A 22,034-nucleotide genomic window follows, 5' to 3' on the forward strand; every position below is an offset into this window, starting at 1 on the left:
AAAAACAACGTACTTGAGATTCATGTTTGAAATACATACATCAACATGGATGTCATTAAATTAGAGTACTCTACCCTATTGATACTTACGAAATCTGCCACGAATGTTGCGTGGCCGCCGCTACCAAGGCGATGCACCAATCCTGCGTCCAAGTGCACCTTTGTTGCGTCCTTCTGCTGCTTCCACTTTTCTGGAGTGGATGTTGCCTCATCCTCGAGATTACTCTAGTCCTCTGTATCTAGCCACTCCGGCTTCGATTTGCCTTGCTTGACTGCCTGGCGTGCATCAGACCGCCTATGCGACTGATAGTCACGCATACGCGTCATCATCCACCCTCTCGACAATCTATCATTGCTAGAGGGCTGAGGAAACTCTCAATACAATGTATCAATTATGTACTCCTTGCTGGCATATGGGATCTCCTTCCACTTGTCTGTAATGTTGTGCCGAAATACTTGTTGGCACAACTTATGCATCCTAGAGATGACAGCTTTTCCATCATCATTCATGTATAAATGGCCAGAGGCCTTATCTATGAGATATGAGTAACCTGCAAGATTTTGCAAATGGATACTTTCATGACATTAATACAAATGTGTCAAACACAACTTGAATTTATAAGTGCTATTGCAAAAATCTTCATGAGAAAATACATACCTGGAGGAGTGGGTTTCGTGTACTTCTTGTCGGCCCTGAGAGTGATCGCTGGGGTGCGTGAAGGAGTCGGAGTAGTAGACGTCTGCCCGCCACTGCCAATGAAAGACGGTGTCAACTCCCTGGTGGCAGTGCGAGTGGGAGAGACTGTATCCGCGTCTCCACAACAGGAACTACCTCCTCCTCGACCACGTGACTCTGAAGCAAAGCGAGACTTGTGACTGCGTCTACTGGAGACTGAAGCATCGGACCGTCTAGAGTCTGCCGATCGTGCTGAGGTGGAACGGGAAAGCTGTGCATTAGCTCTATCTTTGACCTGTGCTAGCTACTCTGGTGAGAAACGCACTAGCATTGCGTCAATGTCGTCATCTGTGAAATCCCGACTCATCCTACCGTCCGTGCCCAAATCCTAAACCTGCACATACAAGGAAAAATAAGTCAATTAGATAATGAATTGCTAGACATAATAAAACTAAGACTTAATTTGCAAGACTTCATTTTAAAATAATAATAATAATTAGATAATACAAAACACCATACTCCAAAAACATACAAACTGTCCTATAGCTGATTTGCATAAAGTGGCATTGCTGTAGTGGAAGGAACGTTTTGATCGAGTCACTTTTGTTTAGGGTTCCACAATCTCATCTTGACATAGCTCAGTATACACCGGGAGATCTATACAAAATTCTCCACAAAATGAGGACTCTGCTTCATTTTCAAAAAACCCATCCTCTATCTCCTCTATCTCCATAGGTGAGATGTCTTGGTCCTCCATACAGTTCATCCTAGTTTCTTGAATGCCTTATGTCATTGCTGCTATTAAAGGTGTCTCTTTTACAATCGGTATGGGGGTTCTGGCAAACACGGGGATACTCCTAGATGTCATGGGAATGACATATCACCATTGAGGTTGTTGCGGATTAGTGAAAAAGACGACCTGATCTATATTACGATTAGTATAAAAGTCCACTTTGAGATTGCTAAAGCGCATCAAGTATTAGGGACTCTTACCTGCTCACACAGTGATTTGGCAAAACAAATATATCACTCAAATCAGTCCACTTCTTCATTGAGTCAATCTCAACAAAGCCACTTGGCCCTCGCCGAATAGTTGCACTTGCTCCTTCGAGAGTAACCTTGAACCATTGCACATCAAAATGGTCACGGAGAAACTTTGATAGTCCACTGCAAGGATACTCTGTAAACATCCGAAATACTCCATCTCTGCAACTACACGGTTTGGATCTATGGCACGTCGTCGGCTTTCCTGCTCAAACATTACCATCACTCCACAGTCCATTGTCGAGCTTAACTTGTCGATGTGCTCTACTCTGAAATGTCGTCCACATGACCATGCTGCACTATGGACCTTATACTGGGAGAAGAACAAGTATATTAGTTGCGATTTGCAGTATAGGTTGTAATTTCTTGGGATTGCATACCTTGGGATTGCATCCATACCTTGGAATTGCATCCACGTGAGAAGTCCCACTCTTCTTCAGTAACTGTTTCTCCATCTTGAGATGCTTTGGTTAGGGCCTCATGTAGCCATCTAGTGGACATGAGTAGAGGCATCTCCTCTAAGCCCTTCGGATATTGAATGGGCCGTTGCCACGTACTCCGTGGAAAGTCAGATCTTGCAGACTCTCGCTCAGCGCGAGCATCCTCATACCGTTGCAGCCACTTCTCCATTGTAGCGCTATGCAGCATACAAAATCGGTTCACCTTGAACTCCATGGATGCGTCCATCTTCTTCTCTATTCCGTTTCCCACTAGGACATCTCCATTCAGACGATCATCCTCCTTAAGTGACCATATCAAGCCTTTGTCCCGGTCCACAGTGGACAACCACTCAAAAATGTACACCAAGGCCTCCGACACTAACCAACCTTCAGCCATGCTACCCTCAGAACAAGCCCGTTGTCGCACAAATGTCTTTAAGGTCTTCATGAACCATTCAAGGAAAAACATCCATTGACTATGGACTAGACTTGCAACCTGCAATTCATCTACAATATGCACTAGAAGATCAATTTGTATCGTAAGCATGCTAGTGGGAAGATATTTTTCCAAAAGACAAGCAGTCTCTACTGCCATGCATTTCGCAGATTCAATCGATGATGTGTGAATCTCTTTTTGGGAGACAAACTGAACCAACTCGGACAATTTGTAAATGGTTGTCCGTACCTCCGATGTCAGAGACCCCGCAATTGCGATCGGCAATACGAACTGTGAAAACCATGTAATTAATATTGTGTATAAACAAACGGAGATTCTGAAATCTAATATGCAGAATCATGTCATACGCAGTCTCATACCGTACATACCTTACACATCTTAAGCCAATCATGGGATTTGAGTCCTGTCAGTTGATCATCCTTTGTGAATGCTGTCTTGAGAGAATACATTAGGCTAGTCGGCGTGCGAAAGGACTTGATGTTTTCCTTTACTCGTCGCACTTCATTGCCAGATAAAACCCAAGGAGTACGCGGCAATTGCACTCGACCGTCGATGCCACTTACAGGCCAATATGGTTCCATCTTTCCTACTGCTTTCAAATCCATCCTCGCTCCTAGTATGTCTCGCTGCCCAGTGAGGTGGTTCCATATCAAGCTACCCACATTCTTAAAAATGTGCATGGGATCTAAAAGATTGTTAATTTTCAGTTTCTTTCAATAAATCAGCTCATAGACACTACAAGATATAGACCTTATACCGATGTTTAAAGCGACGAGAATACAAACAACAAAATTTGCCCCCGTCGTCGCAAAAAGCGTCGTTATTAACGACGCCATAGAAATGTCGCTCTTAGCATCGCGACGCAATCAGTAAATTTGCGACATGCATAGCGATGGCAATAGCGACGCGAGCAGTAAATTTGCGACGCTAATAGCGACGATAATAAGGATAAAAGATTTTTTGTGGCAGGGCAGCAAGCTACCCTGCCACATATAGCATTGTGTGCTGTATGAGAGCCATACAAAATAGTTTCTGCACTATTGTATACAAAGCGCTTGCAAACAAAAAGAATGTATACTGAAATCATAAAATTGATACATGAAATAAATACATGATCACATAAAAAGTAATTGCTACAATCATGACAGAATATCACTAATACATAGAAAATGTCTACATAGATCAGGCGACTAAAAAATAAAGGTGTGTGAGCTCTAAGGATCCAAGGGCGAGCTATAAATCCTCATCCCCCGAAAGCTCGTCTCGCCGCGCCGCAAAGAAGCATCGAACGGACACTGCAGAAAAAGAAACAACACATCAATCCACCATACAATAATGCATTCAAATATCTCATGGTAACTATGGACAAGAAAGATGAGTGACTTACATGGCCGTCGTGTCTATACAATTGGTCGATCAATGCATTGAGACCGTGCCTCTCTGCATATCGAGTCTCAAGGCCTATCGGATCGCGATTTGTAATGGAGTGCTGCAAAGAAAACAAAATGCTAACTGTTAGAAACATAATTGTCAGTACAAAGCATATTTTAAAAAAACAAACAAGCAAAACAAAAGAAAAACTTACAAAGTCCTCCAAATATGTCATGTGGCCGCCACTCCCAAGATGATAGACCACTCCGGCCTCGAGTCGTGCCCTCGCTGCCTCACACTACTGACTCCAACATCTTGGAGAATCTGTAGCCTCCTCCCCCAGTCGGCGCCAGTTGTCTGTATCTAACCACTCGAGCTTTTGCAGCCCCACTCTTGATTGCCTTGCGTGCGTCGAATCATCTATGTGACATATATGCACACATGCAATCCATCATCTAGCCCGTAGAGAATCTATCTACTGCGGCTGGCACCGGAAACTCCTTGTGCAAGGATGCTACTATGTAGTCCTTGCTTCCCTCCGGTATGTTCTTCCAATGATCTTGGACGTTGTGCCAAAAAACTTGTTGGCACAACTCTCTCATGCGAGCCATCACTCTCCTTCCCTCATCATTCATGATGATGGCTCCTCGGAGTTTGCCTAAGATGGGTCCTCTCCCATCTGCGTCCATGCTCTTGGGCATATCCAAGAGACCTACATCCAGTGTACCGACGGGGGTAATCTCTCTCGGAGTGGCACCCAAAGGGGTGCCACTTGCTGACGGCTGCGCAAAAGCCAGAGTAACTGGAGTAGACATCCCCACAGGTGTGACAAATCCTGGAGGTGACGAACTCCAGCTGAACAACGAGACGGAGATACCACATCCATGTCTCCACAGCAGCATCCCCCTGATCCCGATATACTCCCTCCCTCTGGCCCAAGTCGTGAGCGTCGAGATCATCCGCTCGAAGCTGAAGCATCCGATCGCGCTGAAGCAGATCTAACAGAGCGCCTTGACGAAGAACGAGACAAATATTGGTCTGCCATCTCTCTGAATCTTGCGAGCTGATCTAGAGACATGCATGTAAAGATGTCCTGCAACTCCTCATCGCTCATCCCTCGACTCATCTTGAAAATGTCACCTATACAGATAAAAAATGGTGTTAAAATAATTAATTTAAATTATACAAAGCACAGTAATATAAATCATTTTTAAAAAATCTCTCTTAAAATGCATATCTTATGTACCTTTATAAGAGATTGGTCAAGGAATTGAGTAAATAGATACTATGGTCCTATGTTAATCTCTTGATACAACTCTACATACACTGGAAGGTCGATAGATATGTCACCACAAAAGAACGAGTCCGTCTCGTTCTCAAAAAATTCTTGGACTCCTATATTTCCATCATTGTTAGCCGATGTTGGCTCCAAGCTTTCGACGGCCCCCACCCCTTGTAATATCGACCCCTCTATTTGCATATTATCTTCATCTATGCTCCGAACATTGCTTTGATCATATACTCTCGCACTTCGGGGAGTTGAAGGTATAACATACCACCATCGAGGTTGTTGGGGGTTTGGATAGAAGATTACATGTTCACAAACATATACAAAGCGAGTTTAAACCATTGTGACATAAACCATGTCATAATACAATTAGCAAGCAAATGACTCCATGCACGTGTTCACAATGGACTGGCAACACAAAGGTGTCACGCAAATCCGTTCATTTTTTTTCGAAATCTATTTCGAGAAATCCCGATGGACCTCGTCAAACTGTTGCTCTAGCTCCTCCAAGTACCACTTTGAACCACTGCACATCGAATATTATCATGGAGAAGCTACAGTAATCTACCGTAATAATACTTTGCAAGTTTTCAAAATACTCCATCTCATCCACAACCATGTTTGGATCCGTTACTCGTCGTCGGCTCTCTTGCTCGAACCTTGCCATGACACCATAGTCTATTGTGGGGCGCATTTTGTCAATACGCTCCATGTGAAAATGCCGTCCGCACGACTATGCTGCACTATATATTTTGTATTGTACATTGAAACACTCAAATTAGATGTCGCATATAAAATTTAGATATGACAGATTCTAAACCCCTCATCACCTTTGGACTACATCCCCTCGAGAATTTTCACTCCTCCATTGAGACCTCTATCCCTTTGCTGGATGTTGCGGTCAAGGCTCTATGCAACCATCGCGTTGATATAAACCGCGGCATCTCCTCCATGCCTTTGAGATATCGAATCGGTCGATGACACATACTACGTCGGAATTCAGCTTGCGCTTCCTCTCGATCTTGCCTTGCAATTTGGTACTTAACGAGCTACGTCTCCATGGAGACATGGTGCAACATACAAAAGTGATTCACATTCTCTTCCATTGAGGCATCAATTATTCTTTCTACCCCATTTTCAACCATCACATCTCCAATCAGTCTATCATCGTCCTTCAGTGTCCATAGCATTTTATTGTCTGGTTCCATCGTTGGTAGCCATTGTGAAATATACACTAACGCCTCTGACACCAACCAACCTTCGACCATGCTACCTTGTCGTACAAAGCCTTTCAGGGTTTTCATGAAGCGCTCCAGGAAGAATATCCATCACGCATGGACAAGTCCAACAATCTCCACTTCGTCCACAAGATGCACAAGAAGATGGATTTGTATCGTGAGCATGCTAGTGGGCATGTATTTCTCAAAGAGACAGACCATCTCCACTGCTCCCCGCCTCACGGATTCAATAGAGGACGTCTTAATCTCTTTCTGTGAGATCCATTGCACCAAAGTCGACAACTTGTAAATGGTCCCATGAATTTCTAGAGTACAGCATCGTGCGATCACGATCAGTAGGACAAACAATCACAAATGAGAAAGCATTATGACTAATGGTCACTTTTCAAATTGCAAAATGCCCACGCTAATTACATTCCATTCGTAGCACAAACCTGATATATCTTATGCCAATCATGGGATTTTAGCCCCAACAATTGGTCGTCTTTAGAAAATGCGGACCTAAGAGAACGCATCATACCCGTCGGAGTGCAAATAGACTTGATTACTTGCTTCACAATGCGCTCTTCTTTAGTGGACAAAACCCAAGAAGCGCGAGGAAGCTGCACGCGAGCATCAACACTCGACTACGGCCAAAGCACCTTCATCTTACCTACCTCTTTCAAATCCATTCGTACCCCTATAGTGTCTCTCTTTCCTGTGATGTGGTCCCATAGCAAGCTGCCCACATTCTTGAAAATATGCATGGGATCCAACAAGTGGTTGACCTATAAGTGGGTTCAATATGGCAACTTGTAGAAAACTTAGAACCGTCGCATTCCATTTGGATGTGATTCCGCGTGAACCATTTTCAGCTCGTACCAGCTTGCGGCGTTCATACGTATTGGAGGTCGTCCAAGCAAACCTTCCCTGAGTTCATGATCCTCCGGCAAGAAAGCGGTGTGTCCTTGATATACCATCTTCTTCATGGTTCGTGACCTTCGGGAGTCTAACTGTGGCCCACACAATGGACATGCATGATAACCTGAGCTAACCAGACATGTTTCGACACCACGACCTAGTGAATACTTGATTGAACGAGTAAAATATAGATATTACCAGCGAGAACGGAGGCCTGCTCACCTGAGCTCTCTCCCAATCCCGAAAAGTCATGCATCGTCCACATGAGAATAGCTCGAATATTGGCTGACCGCCGACCATCGAGCCTGCTCATATCTTGCACAGTGACCCCCTCCTCCCACAAAATCTTAAGCTCGACTAATGGACGAAGATACACGTCCATATTTTTTACTTTGTAGCAGCTTGGAACGAGCAAGCTAAGGATGAGATGTCCTTTCTTCGTAGAAAGCCATGGAGGGATGTTGTAGTTGACAAGGACTATAGGCCACATATTGTAAGAAGAGCACAGACCGAATGGGTTCACGCCATCCATTGCGAGACCGAGCCGAAGATTCCTTAGCTCTCGTGCAAAGCCTGGAAAGGTAGAGTCAATGTGGCTCCATACGTGCGAATCTACTGATATTCGTTGAACTCCATCCGTAGACCTATTCTGCACATGCCACGTTGTCAAGCTCGCCATGCCAAACGTACGAAACATGTGGTTTATGCGGGGGATGAGCGGAAAGTGTCTGAGAACTTTTTGAGGGATGGTTTGCCCTTGCAAGTCATGTCGATACCTGTGAGTACCACACTTTGAACATGTCTCCATAGTCTCGTATTCTTCTCAAAACAGTATGTAATCCTTGATACATGCATGGATGTTCTGTAGTCCATGCTAAGCTTTCGTAAAACATATCGTGCATCATCACGAGTCATGTATGGTATTTACAGGTGGTAATATATGATATTTTAATAACCTGAAAAAAATCATAAAACACCTTGAAAAAGCACAAATATTTGTAATAATAGTGTCAAAAAAAAATCAATGAAATCTATGTGCAAGGTACCTGAATAACTCGGTCACACTCATATCGCTCCACCCGTATTTTGCTTGCACACTTGAGTGCAAGCAAAGTCTTCAACCAAGATACTCGGCACCCATCATATAATGGTATGGATACTTTCTCTCTAAGCGGATCAGATGTCTTGACATCCATGAAAATCAATGCATCGATCATTGCCTCCATCTCAGGCTCCAAGATTGTGGGTAGGTCTGGAAGGTTGTTTGTCTCCTCTGGTATTGACGGTATAGATTGGCCTTGCGAGTGGTGGATTGGCTCCTGCACTCCATCCATCACACACCCACGAACTCTCCTAATTGGCTGCAAAGGGTGCACTCCCCCTTGGGACGAGACATCACCTCCCTGGATAGAAAATTTGCCAACAAGACTCAATCTTATTGTGTATGGTTTTCAATTAGCTTGCGAGTACAATGCATGATTAATATTAACTTCAAATTACCGTTTGCTGAAAATGCACAATCGACTGATCAATTATCTCAGATTGAAACTCGCCAAATCATTGTATGTGTTCTATAGACAATCTACGTTTTCGTCTAATTGCCAACTTGCATTGAGAGCAAGGATATGGAACACGCTGATTAAGATACGCCTCGCGATCTTGAACAATAAAACCTTCTTTGTTTTCCATCTTATCTACATTACAACAAACAAGGCTCAAATGGATAGCTTTATGGAGATGTATGTCAAGTTGCAAGTTGACCATAAGCTCTTGCTTGAGAGGTTTTAGCCTCTGCAAGAGCTTGAGAAGCAAATTTTGTAAAACATTGAGGTTGATATTGATGCATCCATAGTGTTGAAATCTAAACTTCAAGATATAAGAAATGCTTTACTGATTGATGTAAAGAATGCATTGGACATAGTAGTTGAGAGATTTATTGATGTTATATCTCTGTCATATACCATGCTCAAGGATTTGTTTGTCCCGGTAGATAATTATTCATTATTGTAAAAAAAAAAACATTGGTTCATAAGGTTCATGAGTCGAAGACTAAATGTTTGGACTTGACTAAAAGATTGGATAATGCGTTAGATGCTAAAAGGAAAAGTGATGAATATGTTGCTTCATCATTGCAACAAAAAGATTGGTGACAAGGATGCTATGATTAATGAAGTTCTTCACGAGGTGAATATAGAGTTGAAGGGGATGGAACACGATTCTTCTTTGGGATTTAGTGGTGATCAGTCAATTATTGAGGTGTCTTCTTGTACAACCATTATACCTTCTATACCTAGCTACGATCTCTAGGTTATGTACTTTGAGTATCTTAGAGGGGCTTTACTAGGATTGCTTATACAACTGTACTAGAGAGCTTTGAGTATAAGTAATCCATTTATGAGCATCATTGAGGATCTCTTAGTCTAATAATAAATCAGTCTCAACAAAAAGCATATTAGAAATGTGGTTTTTTTATCCTAGGTCCATGTATAAAAATTAATGCCATCTATGAAATTTATTAACTATAGTAATAAAATTTGTTTCAATCAATTCTATTCATAGTCATAACATTTGAAAAAAATATCCTATGCTCAATTTAAGGGATTCTTCTTCTATAGCAATACTTTTGGGTTCATTTTGATGAAGTACCATAATGACCATTAGCTAGGGTATCATTTTCTTTTAGTCCTTCCATTGACTAGTTGGCATGATTACTAATTTGTTATGCCTATAAAGTTAATACAAAAACAATGAATTATGCATATCACAATTAGATCCCCTACTTGGACATTATGAAGGATATGACTAATTTTAAGCCATCTTAAAGAGTCACCAATGTACGTGGCCCATGGCAAAGCACATTGCATATCATTATCGATAAGTCTATTATCGTGCATCTTAAATATCATAATTAGACTTTATAAAGTGTATGACTAATTTTTAGCCCTCTTAAGGAGTCGATGTAATGGTACCCATAAAAAAAGCAAAGTGCAGAGCGATCAAACCAGCTCAGTGCGTTCATTCTCGCAGGAGGGCGACCAAGAAATCCTTCTCTCATGACATGATCCTCTGGAAAAAAAGCCCGATGTCCCTCAAATACCATCTTCTTCATAGATTTTGACATACGAGAATCCAACCTTGGTCCACACAGAGGATATGCATAGTAACCTGACGTGACTAGCCCTGTAGAACACACATGTACAATGAGGCATGTCATAACACCAACATCGCTCAAAGAAAACTAGCAAAATAAAAAAACACGCTTTACCAGAGAATTCTCCATAACCTGGAAAGTCATGCATGGTCCACATAAGAATTGTCCTTATAGTTCTGGATCGCCTATCAATATGTTTGCTCATGTCCTCCGCTACAATTCCCTCCCACAACTCCTTTAGCTCATCAATCAGTGGAGAGAGGTACACATCCATATTCTTGACTTTGTATCGTCCAGGCTTAAGCAAGCTGAGCAAAAGGTGTCCTTTCTTGGTGGAAAGCCATGGCGGTATATTGTAGTTAACAAGGACCATGGGCCATACACTATAGGAGGTGGAACGTAAACCAAAAGGATTTACCCCATCCATGGCAAGACCGAATCGTAGATTCCTTGCCTTCTTTGCAAAGTCAAGGAAAGTCTTGTCAATGTGATGCCATGCTTCTGAGTCAGCTGGTGTACGCTGTACACAATTAATGAATCGATTTTCCGTATGCCATGTAGTCAAATTTGCAAAACTCTTGGTCCGAAAAATGTGACGAACACGCGGTATCAGCGGGAAGTGCCTCAAAACCTTCTGCGGAACAATCTGTCCTTGCAAGTCATTTCGATACCTGTCCGCACCACACTTGGGACATGTGGCCAACAATTCAAACTCTCCCCGGAAGAGAATACAATCATTGGGGCAAGCATGAATGCAATTATAATCCATGACTAGCTTTCGCAGCACTTGTCTTGCATTGTCATGAGACTCAAGCATCGTGTTTTGGGTAGGCAAAATGTAAGATTTCAACGTTCTACAAATTGCAATGAAGCACGTTATTAGAGTACTACATAGGACATTTTAATGGCTTTCAATAAATAATCATACACATCATAATATACCTGAATATCTCTGTCACACTTGCATCGCTCCATCCATACTTTGTTTGTATGCTCAACAATGCAAGAAGTGTCTTCAAACGGGATACCCGACTCCCATTATACAATGGAATGGCAGCCTCCGCAATTAAAGGATCTTGGGATTTCGAGTCCGTCACAAGCAATGATTCGATCATGTCCTCTGTCTCGGGCTCCAAAAAAGCAGGAGGATCGTCCATGTCTCCAACATTCTCACCCATAGAAGGGAGTTGAGAGTTATCACATTCTATGAGACGGTTAGCTATCTCAGATAGCATTTGTATAGAGCGCGGACAAACCCGTCTTACTGGACACAAGAGATCTGCGGACTGCAATGTATCGACATGGCCCTGACCCTGTAAAGGACGTTAAGGAGCTAACTTCTAAGATAACCCCAAACTGTTATACTTAAATCAATTACATGTCATATAGTACGTAATGAGAGAGAACTTACCGCAATCTCGTAATTCAAGACTGCTTGGTCGATTATCTCAACTCGAAACTCCCCCTACCATTGCACATGTTCTATGGACAAACGACGTTTCCAACGAATGGCCAATTTGCATTGCGTGCATGGACAGGGGACACGTTGATTAAGCCAAGCCTCACGATCACCACCATGTTGGTCGTGAGTGCTAGACATCTTGACTACGATGTAATGGAATGATAATTTAATAACGATTCTATATTGTATATTAAGACCACTCCACTATATATATTTCACATCTTTTTTTTAAAAATTTCATACCTATCTCTTTGAGTTCGGCTCTAAACTTATCTATCTTTGAGATCGGCTCTAAACTATGCTCACACACACATTTTCGTACCTACATTACGAAGAATAAAAACCAACACAAGAAAAAATTTGAAAACACTCGCTTCCATTTCTCTCTTTCAACACTTCCTAACCTACATTGCAAAGCAACACAAAGCAACACAAAGATCGAAGAGAAACCAACACTTTCTAACCTACATTGCAAAGCAAAACAAAGATTGTAAAGAAACCAAAACAGGGCATACCATCGTGCTCTCTTCTTCTTCCACGACTTCTTCGTGTGGGCGACGCTCCTCTCCTCGCGTGTGGCTCGCGGCTTGCTTCCTTGCTCACCTCCCTTTCTCTTTCTCTGCCTTCACGCGCTCATATGAAAGAAACGTTCGGGTTTCGACGAAATGTTACCGCAGTAAGTCATCGCTATTAGCGTCGCTAAAAACGTCGCTATTTGCGTCGCTATTTAGCGACGCTAATACCGACGCCGAAAAAAAACGTCGCTACTTAGCGTCGCTATATGTGTGTACCCTTGTAAGCTCTTCTTGCTTCATTTCTCATCTTCCTCTTCTTCTAGACTTCCTTTCTTGTATACCACATAGGATCTTTGCATATTCGTTTCCCATTTCAGAGTGAAAAAGAGGGTGAGTAAGTGAGGGATCGAGAGGGTTAAGCATCTTTTCAACCATTTCTCTTTTTCTTTTTGTCTTGAAAAGTATTAGATTGGTTATTTGAGCACAAGGCATTCATATTTGAATCCTGAGACTATTAAGCTCTCTTTTGGTGGTAGATTACAATGAGAAAGGTGAGTTTAGAACTTATTAGAATCTCTTGAGCTTCAAAATTTTATTCTTTCTTACATGGGATTAATATAGAGGAGGGCATAGATAGTTTAAGGCAATCTATAAGACGGATAGCCTTAAACCAAAATAGAGGTGAAGATTTTGAAATTGTAAGAGCTTTCCAAAGCCCCATTATTGTGTGTCAAAAGCTCAAAAAATGAGAAGATGGTGGCAATGTATAAGGAATCAAATTTAAGAAGATAAAGAAAAATGAGTCTTTTGTATGCACCATGAGTGTATTGTGCCATAGTCACCACATCTAAGAGCATCACCAAAGGAACTTGATGTATATTAGCTATCTAAGGAGATATAGCTATTAGAAAAAGAAGAGGGAAGTACACTCAAGGATGTTTCACTACAACAAAAAGGGTTCATAGACGCGCTTGTAGACGCAATATTTGAATTGTGAAAAAAAATGTCGGACGTGTTTATTAACGCATCTATTTGTGCATCTACAAAATCGCATCTAAAAGCGCACTTATGATCAGAGTTACACGCACACTTAGACGCGCCTATAGACGCGCGTATAAACGCGCTACGTAAATATATAATCATATTTTTTTAAAAGTGAACATATTCATATTATGCGTCTATACAAGCGTGTATCTATACATCTAAAAACGCGTTTACTCTGAAAGCTTTTCACGAAAATAGATGCACATTTATCCTGCAATTTAGACGCGCTGATAGACGCGCAAAACAGAGGTATGAAAAAAAACCAGAGAGCATGCACATGCTCTCTGGTTTTTTTTTTCCCCATCATCAAATTGTATGTTTAGGGATAACAGAGAAAGATTATTTCGAAGATTGGATACTGAAAACAAAACAATGTATGTAGCACACGAAATTTCATATATATAGATGAAAGGTTTTTACATTGAGTTCTAGTGCTTGTGACGTCATGGTCGCAAGCACTAGCTGAAAGTAATACATATCAAAAATGAAAATTATAAGCCAAGGGAAGGCATGCATGCATGGGGCTCCTCTATATCTCCTCAGAAGAGGCATCATCATCGCTACCACCACCGCTGCATGTGCCGCTACCGTTGCAGCCACCGCTACTGCTAGTCCCCCCTTCGTTATCCTCAACTACATCAGGGTTGGCCTACACCAAGGATTAATGTATATAAATACCATTACAAACAGTAAATTAGAGTTATCTATACTTTTCATGTAAAAAATAAAACATACATCTTCTGGTGGTGGAATCCTTATGGCGCGATTATATTACTCCTCCGTGATGAGTCCGTCCTCGTAGAAATGATGCCAAGTGGACGCCCGGTTATGACCTCGATGGTAGCCTACCTCTCTAGGAGTAGGCATCCTACCAACGATATGATACTACAAAACAATTTGAACATATAACGTATTAAAACACACTACATAATGAAGTGAAACAAATTACAAAATTTAATTTTTTTAAAAATCAAATAATACTTACAAACTCAACCTCCCATGACTCCCTGCCACCCGATCCATAATGCGATGATCTCATGGTTGCCATCTGGATACGTCGCGCCTCTGCATGCTGGCGACTTGTCATTTTCTCCACTGCTCTCTTCTTGGCCTCTTTCCACTCCATAAGGTGGCAATTGGGTGGTTGGCTATATCCAAGGCACCCCTGCTCGTCTCCGCAATGACTCCTTGGCGCGCGTCATAAGGTGAGACCTCTTGTTATGAAGCGCCTCTCTCACCTTTGACCATCCCCAATCATCTGAGAATCGTGAATTCTCGGGATTAGGGTACCTTTTATGTACTGCCCGCAGCACCTTTTGCAATAAACAATTTTTTAGTGCTTGAAGAGAATCATGCAATCTTTGTATGTGATATGCACGACACTCCTCAACTAGGCTATCACTTTCCTCCCCTCAAAGTCATGCAAGATACCACCAACATCAATGATAGAGTAGTACATTTGTGGAGGCTCCTCTCTCATTTTTCGGTGAGGGTGATCGAGAGCCACCACCTAGGCAACCCCCACAAAGCCCTCGACCTCCTCGTCCTCCCGCACCTCTCCCTCCTTCCTCGACGTGCACTACCCTCTACCTCACTCGATACACGTGCTTCTGCAAATGTACGTGCTTCGACCGATCCATGTACCTCAGGTGATCCCTGTGTAGGCAAAGATGTAATAGGTGTCCCAGACATCACACTGAAAACCTCATCTGCAGTGGGAGGACGACCAAGATAATTGGTCATCTCCCCTATGAATTGCTCCTTGTTGAATGGGGTACTAGAGGATCTAGGATTCCACATCTACACAAGAAAAATTATATTACTCTGTGTAGATAAAACATATTACATACAGCGTTTATACCTACGTCTCTGTGTGCATCTATACATGTGTCTTTGTGGATGTCTGTCAACGCGTGTATACTGCAGAGCACAGACGCCAGCACACGCGCTCAAAGACGCGCCCCCAGAGAAACATTTTTTGCGTCTATATCTGCGTCTACAACACTGAGATGTAGAAGCGCTATCAGACGCGCTCGGTCAACTGATTTTAGGCCGACGACCACCATTGATGATTTACAAAATGCAATACATAATGGAATCACAAATCCTAAATACACAGACAAAGCACAGAGAGGAAGAGAGAAACAAAGAGAGAGAGAGAAAGAGAGAGAGAGAGAGAAAAAGAGAGTTTGGTGTGGTGGGTGGTGGCGCTTCTTCCTTCTCCTTCTTTCTCTCCTTGGTAATACCCCTCCCTTGATGCTTGCTTGCTGCTTCTTTTTGTTCTCCTCTCTCTTGTTCTCTCTTTCTTCCTCTCCTTGGCTTTCCTTTTTTCCTTCTTGTGTGTTTGAAATGAAAGAAGAGGTGAGTCATGAGGAGGTGAGGCATGAAGAGACTGCATGTCGGCTAAACTCAAGCTTCAGAACCGCAAAAAACGCAGGAAAGGAAAGGCGTAGTTTGAAAAGAAATGATTTAAGTATGATTTGAATTTTGATGTGTGCATCTATTTTTACGTGTATATACACGTTTATTTGCGCGGATATATAGACGCAAAATTCACATCTATTTACACGCACATTTACACGCACTTATAGACGCTGTAATAAATGCGCCCGACTTTGCGCGTCTAACATGCGCGTCTATGCCTTGTTTCTGTTGTAGTGTTTGCCAAAGGTAAGTGAATGCAATACTCTAGAAAGCTTAATTCTTTGTTAAATTTTAGGACAATTATTCAATTACATTTGTCTTGATATAAAAGTGTATAATAATCAATACTATGTTGTATGAGGATGAGCATTCTAAAACTCAATTAATTGGGACAGGAATACCCAAGATTTTTGAATTCTAACAAAAGCCATAATGGTGACATTGTTGTTATGAATGACCTTTCTTTTGGTGGGCAAGTTACATGTCAACGGTCTCCATAGAAACATATTAAGGTGTACTCATGGCATGGCAGTCTAGATATCCCTAATGTGACATTGCCATGAAAGGAGTGAATCCAAGGGATAGTACAACTTTTAGTCTTCCATGACTCTAAGGGGCAATCTTAGGTTAGCATCCACAAAGTCAATACAAGCCTTGAACTTGACTAAAGGTTTCCCTTTGGGTGGCAAATATCCAAAATAGCAATGGGTTAATATTCAATGAGGGTGAATAAGAGGTCGACTAATCGTCCTTAACATGAGTATAGATACTATATGTATCCATTGAGCTTTTCTTGTAGTGAGGCGATATCTTTGGGCAATTGATTCTACACTCTTGAACCTAAAGCCACTTGGATCCCAAATATCATTGCAGCTTTTAATATCTTTCTTCTATTAGACCATTGAGTGGGTAGAATCATCCTCTTAGAGGTTAAAGGCATTATTAAAAGAAAAATCATGAATCCAAATACTCATTTGAAGAGGCATGTCCCCTTTGCTACTCCCTCTACTCTTCCATGTCATTTTCTATAGTAGCTCATGGAGAGCTCATGCCAATTTGCTCCCACCTTGGCAACTACTTGCGAATATGTTATTTTTAACTAACATGCCTTAACAAAGAGTTTATCTACAATGGATAGGAACCTTAACTTGATGCCACATATGGAAGCTTGTTCAATCCAATGTCTCATAACTACCACCCATGGCTGGTCACTAAATAATCTCCCTAATAGGTTGAAGTTCAGCCACAATACCTTATCTCTTGCCTTATTCCAGCCAACAAGCCCTCCGCTTCTTGAATAGAATAGCAATCAGCTATATTACAAAAGGTTACTCCAAATCCCATCTTCTCTATCACAGCCACAATCAAATCCTATTGGACGTGTATGTCTTTTCAAGGTCCATGTTGAGTAAGATAGCATCCTAACCATCACATAATCCATGATAAATCTAAGGTTAGGGATAGCATCATGGATTTTCCTACCACAAATAAAATCCATAGTGTTGAGAATGCATGAAGGAGGGTAGAATCAATTTGATTCATTTTTCCAATGCCTTGGATGGACTCAGCTGTTGGTAGGTGCTGATGTGTGAGTTATAAATGGTCAATGGTCCAATCGTGCAGCTTTATGACATCTCATCCTTGGGGATGAAAAGCCCCTTCGTCCAATTTTCAAATCGTAATGGCATCCATTTTCATTTTCATTTTTTTAGTCTTATGAATATACTGGTAACTTGGAGCAAATGCATCACATCTCCCAAGGCATATCTATACTACATTATTATTTGAGCTTGTCAAATTAAAGTGATCAAATCATCCTTACAATCCTCAACACTACTTACAATGGCGGTGTACCATATTAAGTATTTCTGGGGAGCCAGGGTCATGACAAACTGATAAGTAAATCGGTCATAGGACGTAGTACGTAAATTAACGTTAAGAAATTTCGCAGGACGTAGTACGTAAATTAACGTTAAGAAATTTCGCACAAGGTGAAAGACTATCATAATGGCACTAAATTCTGATGCACACACGCTTCTTTGTACCAGAGGTCGAATCCGAGGTGGCGCTGCGCAGTCGACACGAGTCAGATCAATCAGCAGTTGTCTAGAGGTACATATCACAGCTAGCTAGCACTGTTTGCTGCTAGTTGCTAGTTGCTGTTGCTATTGCTATTGCTAGTTGCTAGTTATATTAAGCGATTGATGATGATGATTGATGACGCGTATGTATCATCCATACAGTAACTTCAAGAGAAACATGCAGGGGGTGAAAGCATTCACAACCACAAACAGCCGCCCGTCAATTACATCGTCATGGAATGCAGCAGCAAGCTGATCAGTGACACATTCATACGGTTGGGGTGTGCGATCCGGCGATGAATGATATGAATGGCGGATCATATTCTGCGTCTTCTGCTGCTGCTGCGAGCGGCGCATGCCTGCGGTGCACGTTGAAATGCCACAAACTGCACGGGCTGTGGTCCGAGAGAAGCGTCGGCGCGTGCCGTCGCTGCATCGGCCATTGCCGAGCAAGCCCTTTCTTCTTCAAGTACGTCTCTGCGACCATGACGGCCGACTGTGGCAGAACCCCAATCGTGGTTAGTACTGATCGCCTTCCTTAATTAATCAGTGATTAATTAATTAGAGTACGTCCATCCCACGGCAGCAGCTCTGTTGAATAAAATGTTTGCCTCGTACAGGAATTGCCTGTCGCGTTCGTGAAGAAGCACGTCCGGCCAGTAGAGTTGCGCCACGTGGAGCTGCGGGGGCCATGCGGCAAGCTGTGGTTGGTCAAAGTGAACCAGAGATCAGGCCTGGGGCATGGGAGGTGCATACTGTCGTCGGGGTGGAAGGAGTTCGCGGGGAGCCATTCATTGCGAGTGGGGGATCTGCTCCTCTTCACGCTAGCAAATTATTATAATGCAGCAGCTGGCGGCGCAAATGGGATAATTGCCGGCTGTGCGCAATGTGCCTCCTGTGGCAGTCAGGCAGCCGCGGGACCTGCAGCTGCTCGTCTTGCAGTTCGGATCATCAGACGCAGCCGCGTCCCGCACGATGATAATGGCCATAACGATCATTTGTACCTTCAACGTCTGCCGCCGCCTCGCGCAGTGAAAGACTGTGAGAACGAGAGCCTGACAGGCGATGATGAGGCCAGCTTCGGACAAGAGATTAAGGTTGATAGGAGGAGGAATATTGGCTGCCACAATATTAAGGTGGATAGGAGGAATAACGGCTGCGATAATATCATAGGGGTGCAGGAATATCAGCAGGATTGTGATAGCCACAACGATTTCCGGAAGATTGATATGAAAAAGAAGAAGCAGGAAAAGGAGAGAAAGGAGGAGGAGGAGGGGGGGCAAAAGGAGAAGGGAGCTTGTATTGATCTCCAGCCGAGGGAGCTTGTTAATCGGCCTGTCGTTGATGGCGGCAGTGTTTACTTGAGGAGGCGAGCCGCCCTAGAGGCAACAGCTAAGATCTCCTGCGCCATGGCCAAGCTAATGGAGCGGAAGCTGGATCCAGCAGATATACGCAGGAGACTCAGCACCGTGAGAAGGAAGTCCCAGCCCACGAAGCTGGTGGCAACTCGAAAGGGAACAAGGAAGGTCAAATTAAATGGACATGGCAACGGTGAGCAGGCCGATGGTAACGATGACGATAACAATGACGGCGACGATCCTACTAGTAAGGACGGTGGTCATCCTGACAACCATGCCATGATGGTGGTGTCGCCTCTGTCGGGGCGGCTGCCCAGCGAGCTGTCGGCAGGTATGGGCAGGGGCCGACGAGTCGTCATCACGCAGGCCATGCGCAGAGCAGAGAGGTTGCCTACCTCCCACCCCAAATGCATCAAATCCATGTGCTACTCCAACGTTGCCCATCCCTTCCACATGGTAAGTGAAGGTAGGGTCTTGAATTTATGGTTTTGCCACTCGTAGGGACATGCTAGACGATAGAGTAGTATGAGGTACTGGGGGTTTTGCCAGTCACAAGCTCGCTCTAGACTTTACACTAGGGAAATAATTAGGGGTGAATTTTAGCCCAAATGTTATATTTATGGAGGTTTTCGTAGTTACCTGGTTAACATTTTAGGCTTGAAAACTCAAAAAATACTTTATATACAACTTTGCATATTTTCATCTAAAGTTCACCTAAAAATAGTTTAAAGATAGGTTTCTTTTTTTACATTTGCCCAATTTTTTAAACTCTACACCATTCATTAAGCAAACATTTGCACACCTATCTAGAAACTAAAAATCAAGGGGTTCCTTATTTTTTACCTTCCTTTACACAAGTAGGAAGATAGTCACCTTTTGCTTAGGACACAAAAGGACTTGCCACATGATGTTAGCTCTACTTTCAATTGTCAAGCGTTCTCTTACTACAATTCTTATCATACTATTTGCATCGTTAGTCCTAATCATCAAATTTCTTGACTAACAATAAGTTGCATCTTTCATATATGCATGTATTACAAAGTCCTTGCCTACCAAGTTTTGCAAGGCCCACATGCCACGTGGCAAGGGTGAACTTTGTCTCATTGATGAGCATGGTTCTAAGTGGCCGATGACATGGAACGGACACAAGGCCTTCTCCAATGGATGGAGAGAGTTCGTGACACATAAGGAGTTGCATTTGTGGGATGTGTGTATATTCGAGCAGGTAGCAAAGCAAAACCTTAATGTTTACATCCAAAGGATTAATGCTACAACCTCTACCTCATGAATCTTCATGCCTTTTTGGTTCTTCATTTTGTTGTAAAGTAATGTTCTCCCTTGGAAAAAAGTTGTTTTGATAATCGTCTTTGCCATTCTTCTTTCGGTAAATGGTCTCCCTTGAAAAAATTGCTTTATACTTTACTAATTGATCCAAGCCTCTAAATCGCTCATTTTGAGTTGTCATGTATATAAAAATTCTTGTCATTGTATTTTTGGTACATGCAAATGCATAAGTGTTTTTTCTTATAACTTTACATATAACTTAGAATACAACATTCTTTAAGGCACAAATGCATGCATGGAACTATTTTGGTCCAACAAATGTAACTTGTGATAGCCATTGCACTTATCAAATCCTTAGACATGACTCTAGTTCCACATTTTTAGACAAATTTTAATGATCTTGTGGTTATACTAATGATCAATTAAACATTTTTTGAGGTAAAGAACTTTTGTGATCTTGTAGTTAAAGTAATTGTTAGCTAAACATATTTGAATAATTTTTTGTCACTATGGGACTTCCACTTAGTAGCCTTTTGTGTGTGTGTGTGTGTGTGTGTGTGTGTGTGTGTGTGTGTGTGTGTGTGTGTGTGTAGCTAATTATTAGCTAAATATGTTTATGGTAATTTTTGTCATTGTCAGACTCCCACTTAGCAAGTCTCTCTCTCTCTCTCTCAAATTGCACTTTTAAGAAATGGGACCTCACTTTCCAACACTATTTTAACTCTCTTTCAATGGCCAATGTCATATGTGAAGAATATCCAAAGCAACATTTGTGCATCTTTAGTACCATCTACCCATAATGTCATTTTACTTAGGATAGTTTGCTCAAAATGTGGCTCAATAAATCTTACCAAAGACTTAAGCCCAACACCTAGATATGTATTTGCATCTTTAGTACCATCTATCCATAATTGGAGTATACCTAAGATAGTTAATAGTGGCTCAATAAATCTATTCAAAAGATTAATCCCAACCTCTTTTAAATTAGTCATAGCTACCTTTTCAATGGTTCTCAATCTAATTTCTCCTTTTGACACAAGACATCTAAAATTGACTTGGATTCATGTATAGCATCACCAGGACAAAGCACATAATCCACATTACAGTGAAAATAAAATTACATCAAGGTTTGATACATTACAATGAAAATTGATTATACATTACAATGAAAATTGATTATATTAAGGTTTGACTATAATATAAAATTTAAATTGGTCCAATAAAGAGTTGGGCCAATTTTATTTTGAGCTCGTTTTTCCTATAATGTAGTACTTTACTTTTCATAGAGATTGCATAACTTAT

General features: G+C 42.0%; 1 protein-coding gene across 1 annotated transcript; it reads left to right on the plus strand.

Moving 5' to 3' along the window:
- The first annotated feature begins 18,366 nt into the window (after positions 1-18,366).
- Positions 18,367-20,736, plus strand: LOC148013415 (uncharacterized). Its single transcript, XM_087667889.1, has 3 exons — positions 18,367-18,608; positions 18,711-19,904; positions 20,491-20,736. The coding sequence occupies exons 1-3, from the start codon at positions 18,387-18,389 to the stop codon at positions 20,734-20,736; spliced, it is 1,662 nt and encodes a 553-aa protein (XP_087524015.1). The 5' UTR covers positions 18,367-18,386.
- Positions 20,737-22,034: the final 1,298 nt, after the last annotated feature.

This window comes from Lygodium microphyllum, chromosome 26 (assembly GCF_053477565.2).
Source record: "Lygodium microphyllum isolate KBCC chromosome 26, Lygodium_microphyllum_v1.1.10, whole genome shotgun sequence".
NCBI classification, from domain to species: Eukaryota; Viridiplantae; Streptophyta; class Polypodiopsida; order Schizaeales; family Lygodiaceae; genus Lygodium; species Lygodium microphyllum.

What these genes read in the sequence shown, in the direction of transcription:
- LOC148013415 (XM_087667889.1), top strand. Translation starts at nt 18,387, where the DNA reads ATGAATGATATGAATGGCGGATCATATTCTGCGTCTTCTGCTGCTGCT. An exon ending in GTGGCAGAACCCCAATCGTG is followed by an intron (nt 18,609 to 18,710) that starts GTTAGTACTGAT and finishes TGCCTCGTACAG; the next exon opens with GAATTGCCTGTCGCGTTCGT. An exon ending in TTGCCCATCCCTTCCACATG is followed by an intron (nt 19,905 to 20,490) that starts GTAAGTGAAGGT and finishes TGTATTACAAAG; the next exon opens with TCCTTGCCTACCAAGTTTTG.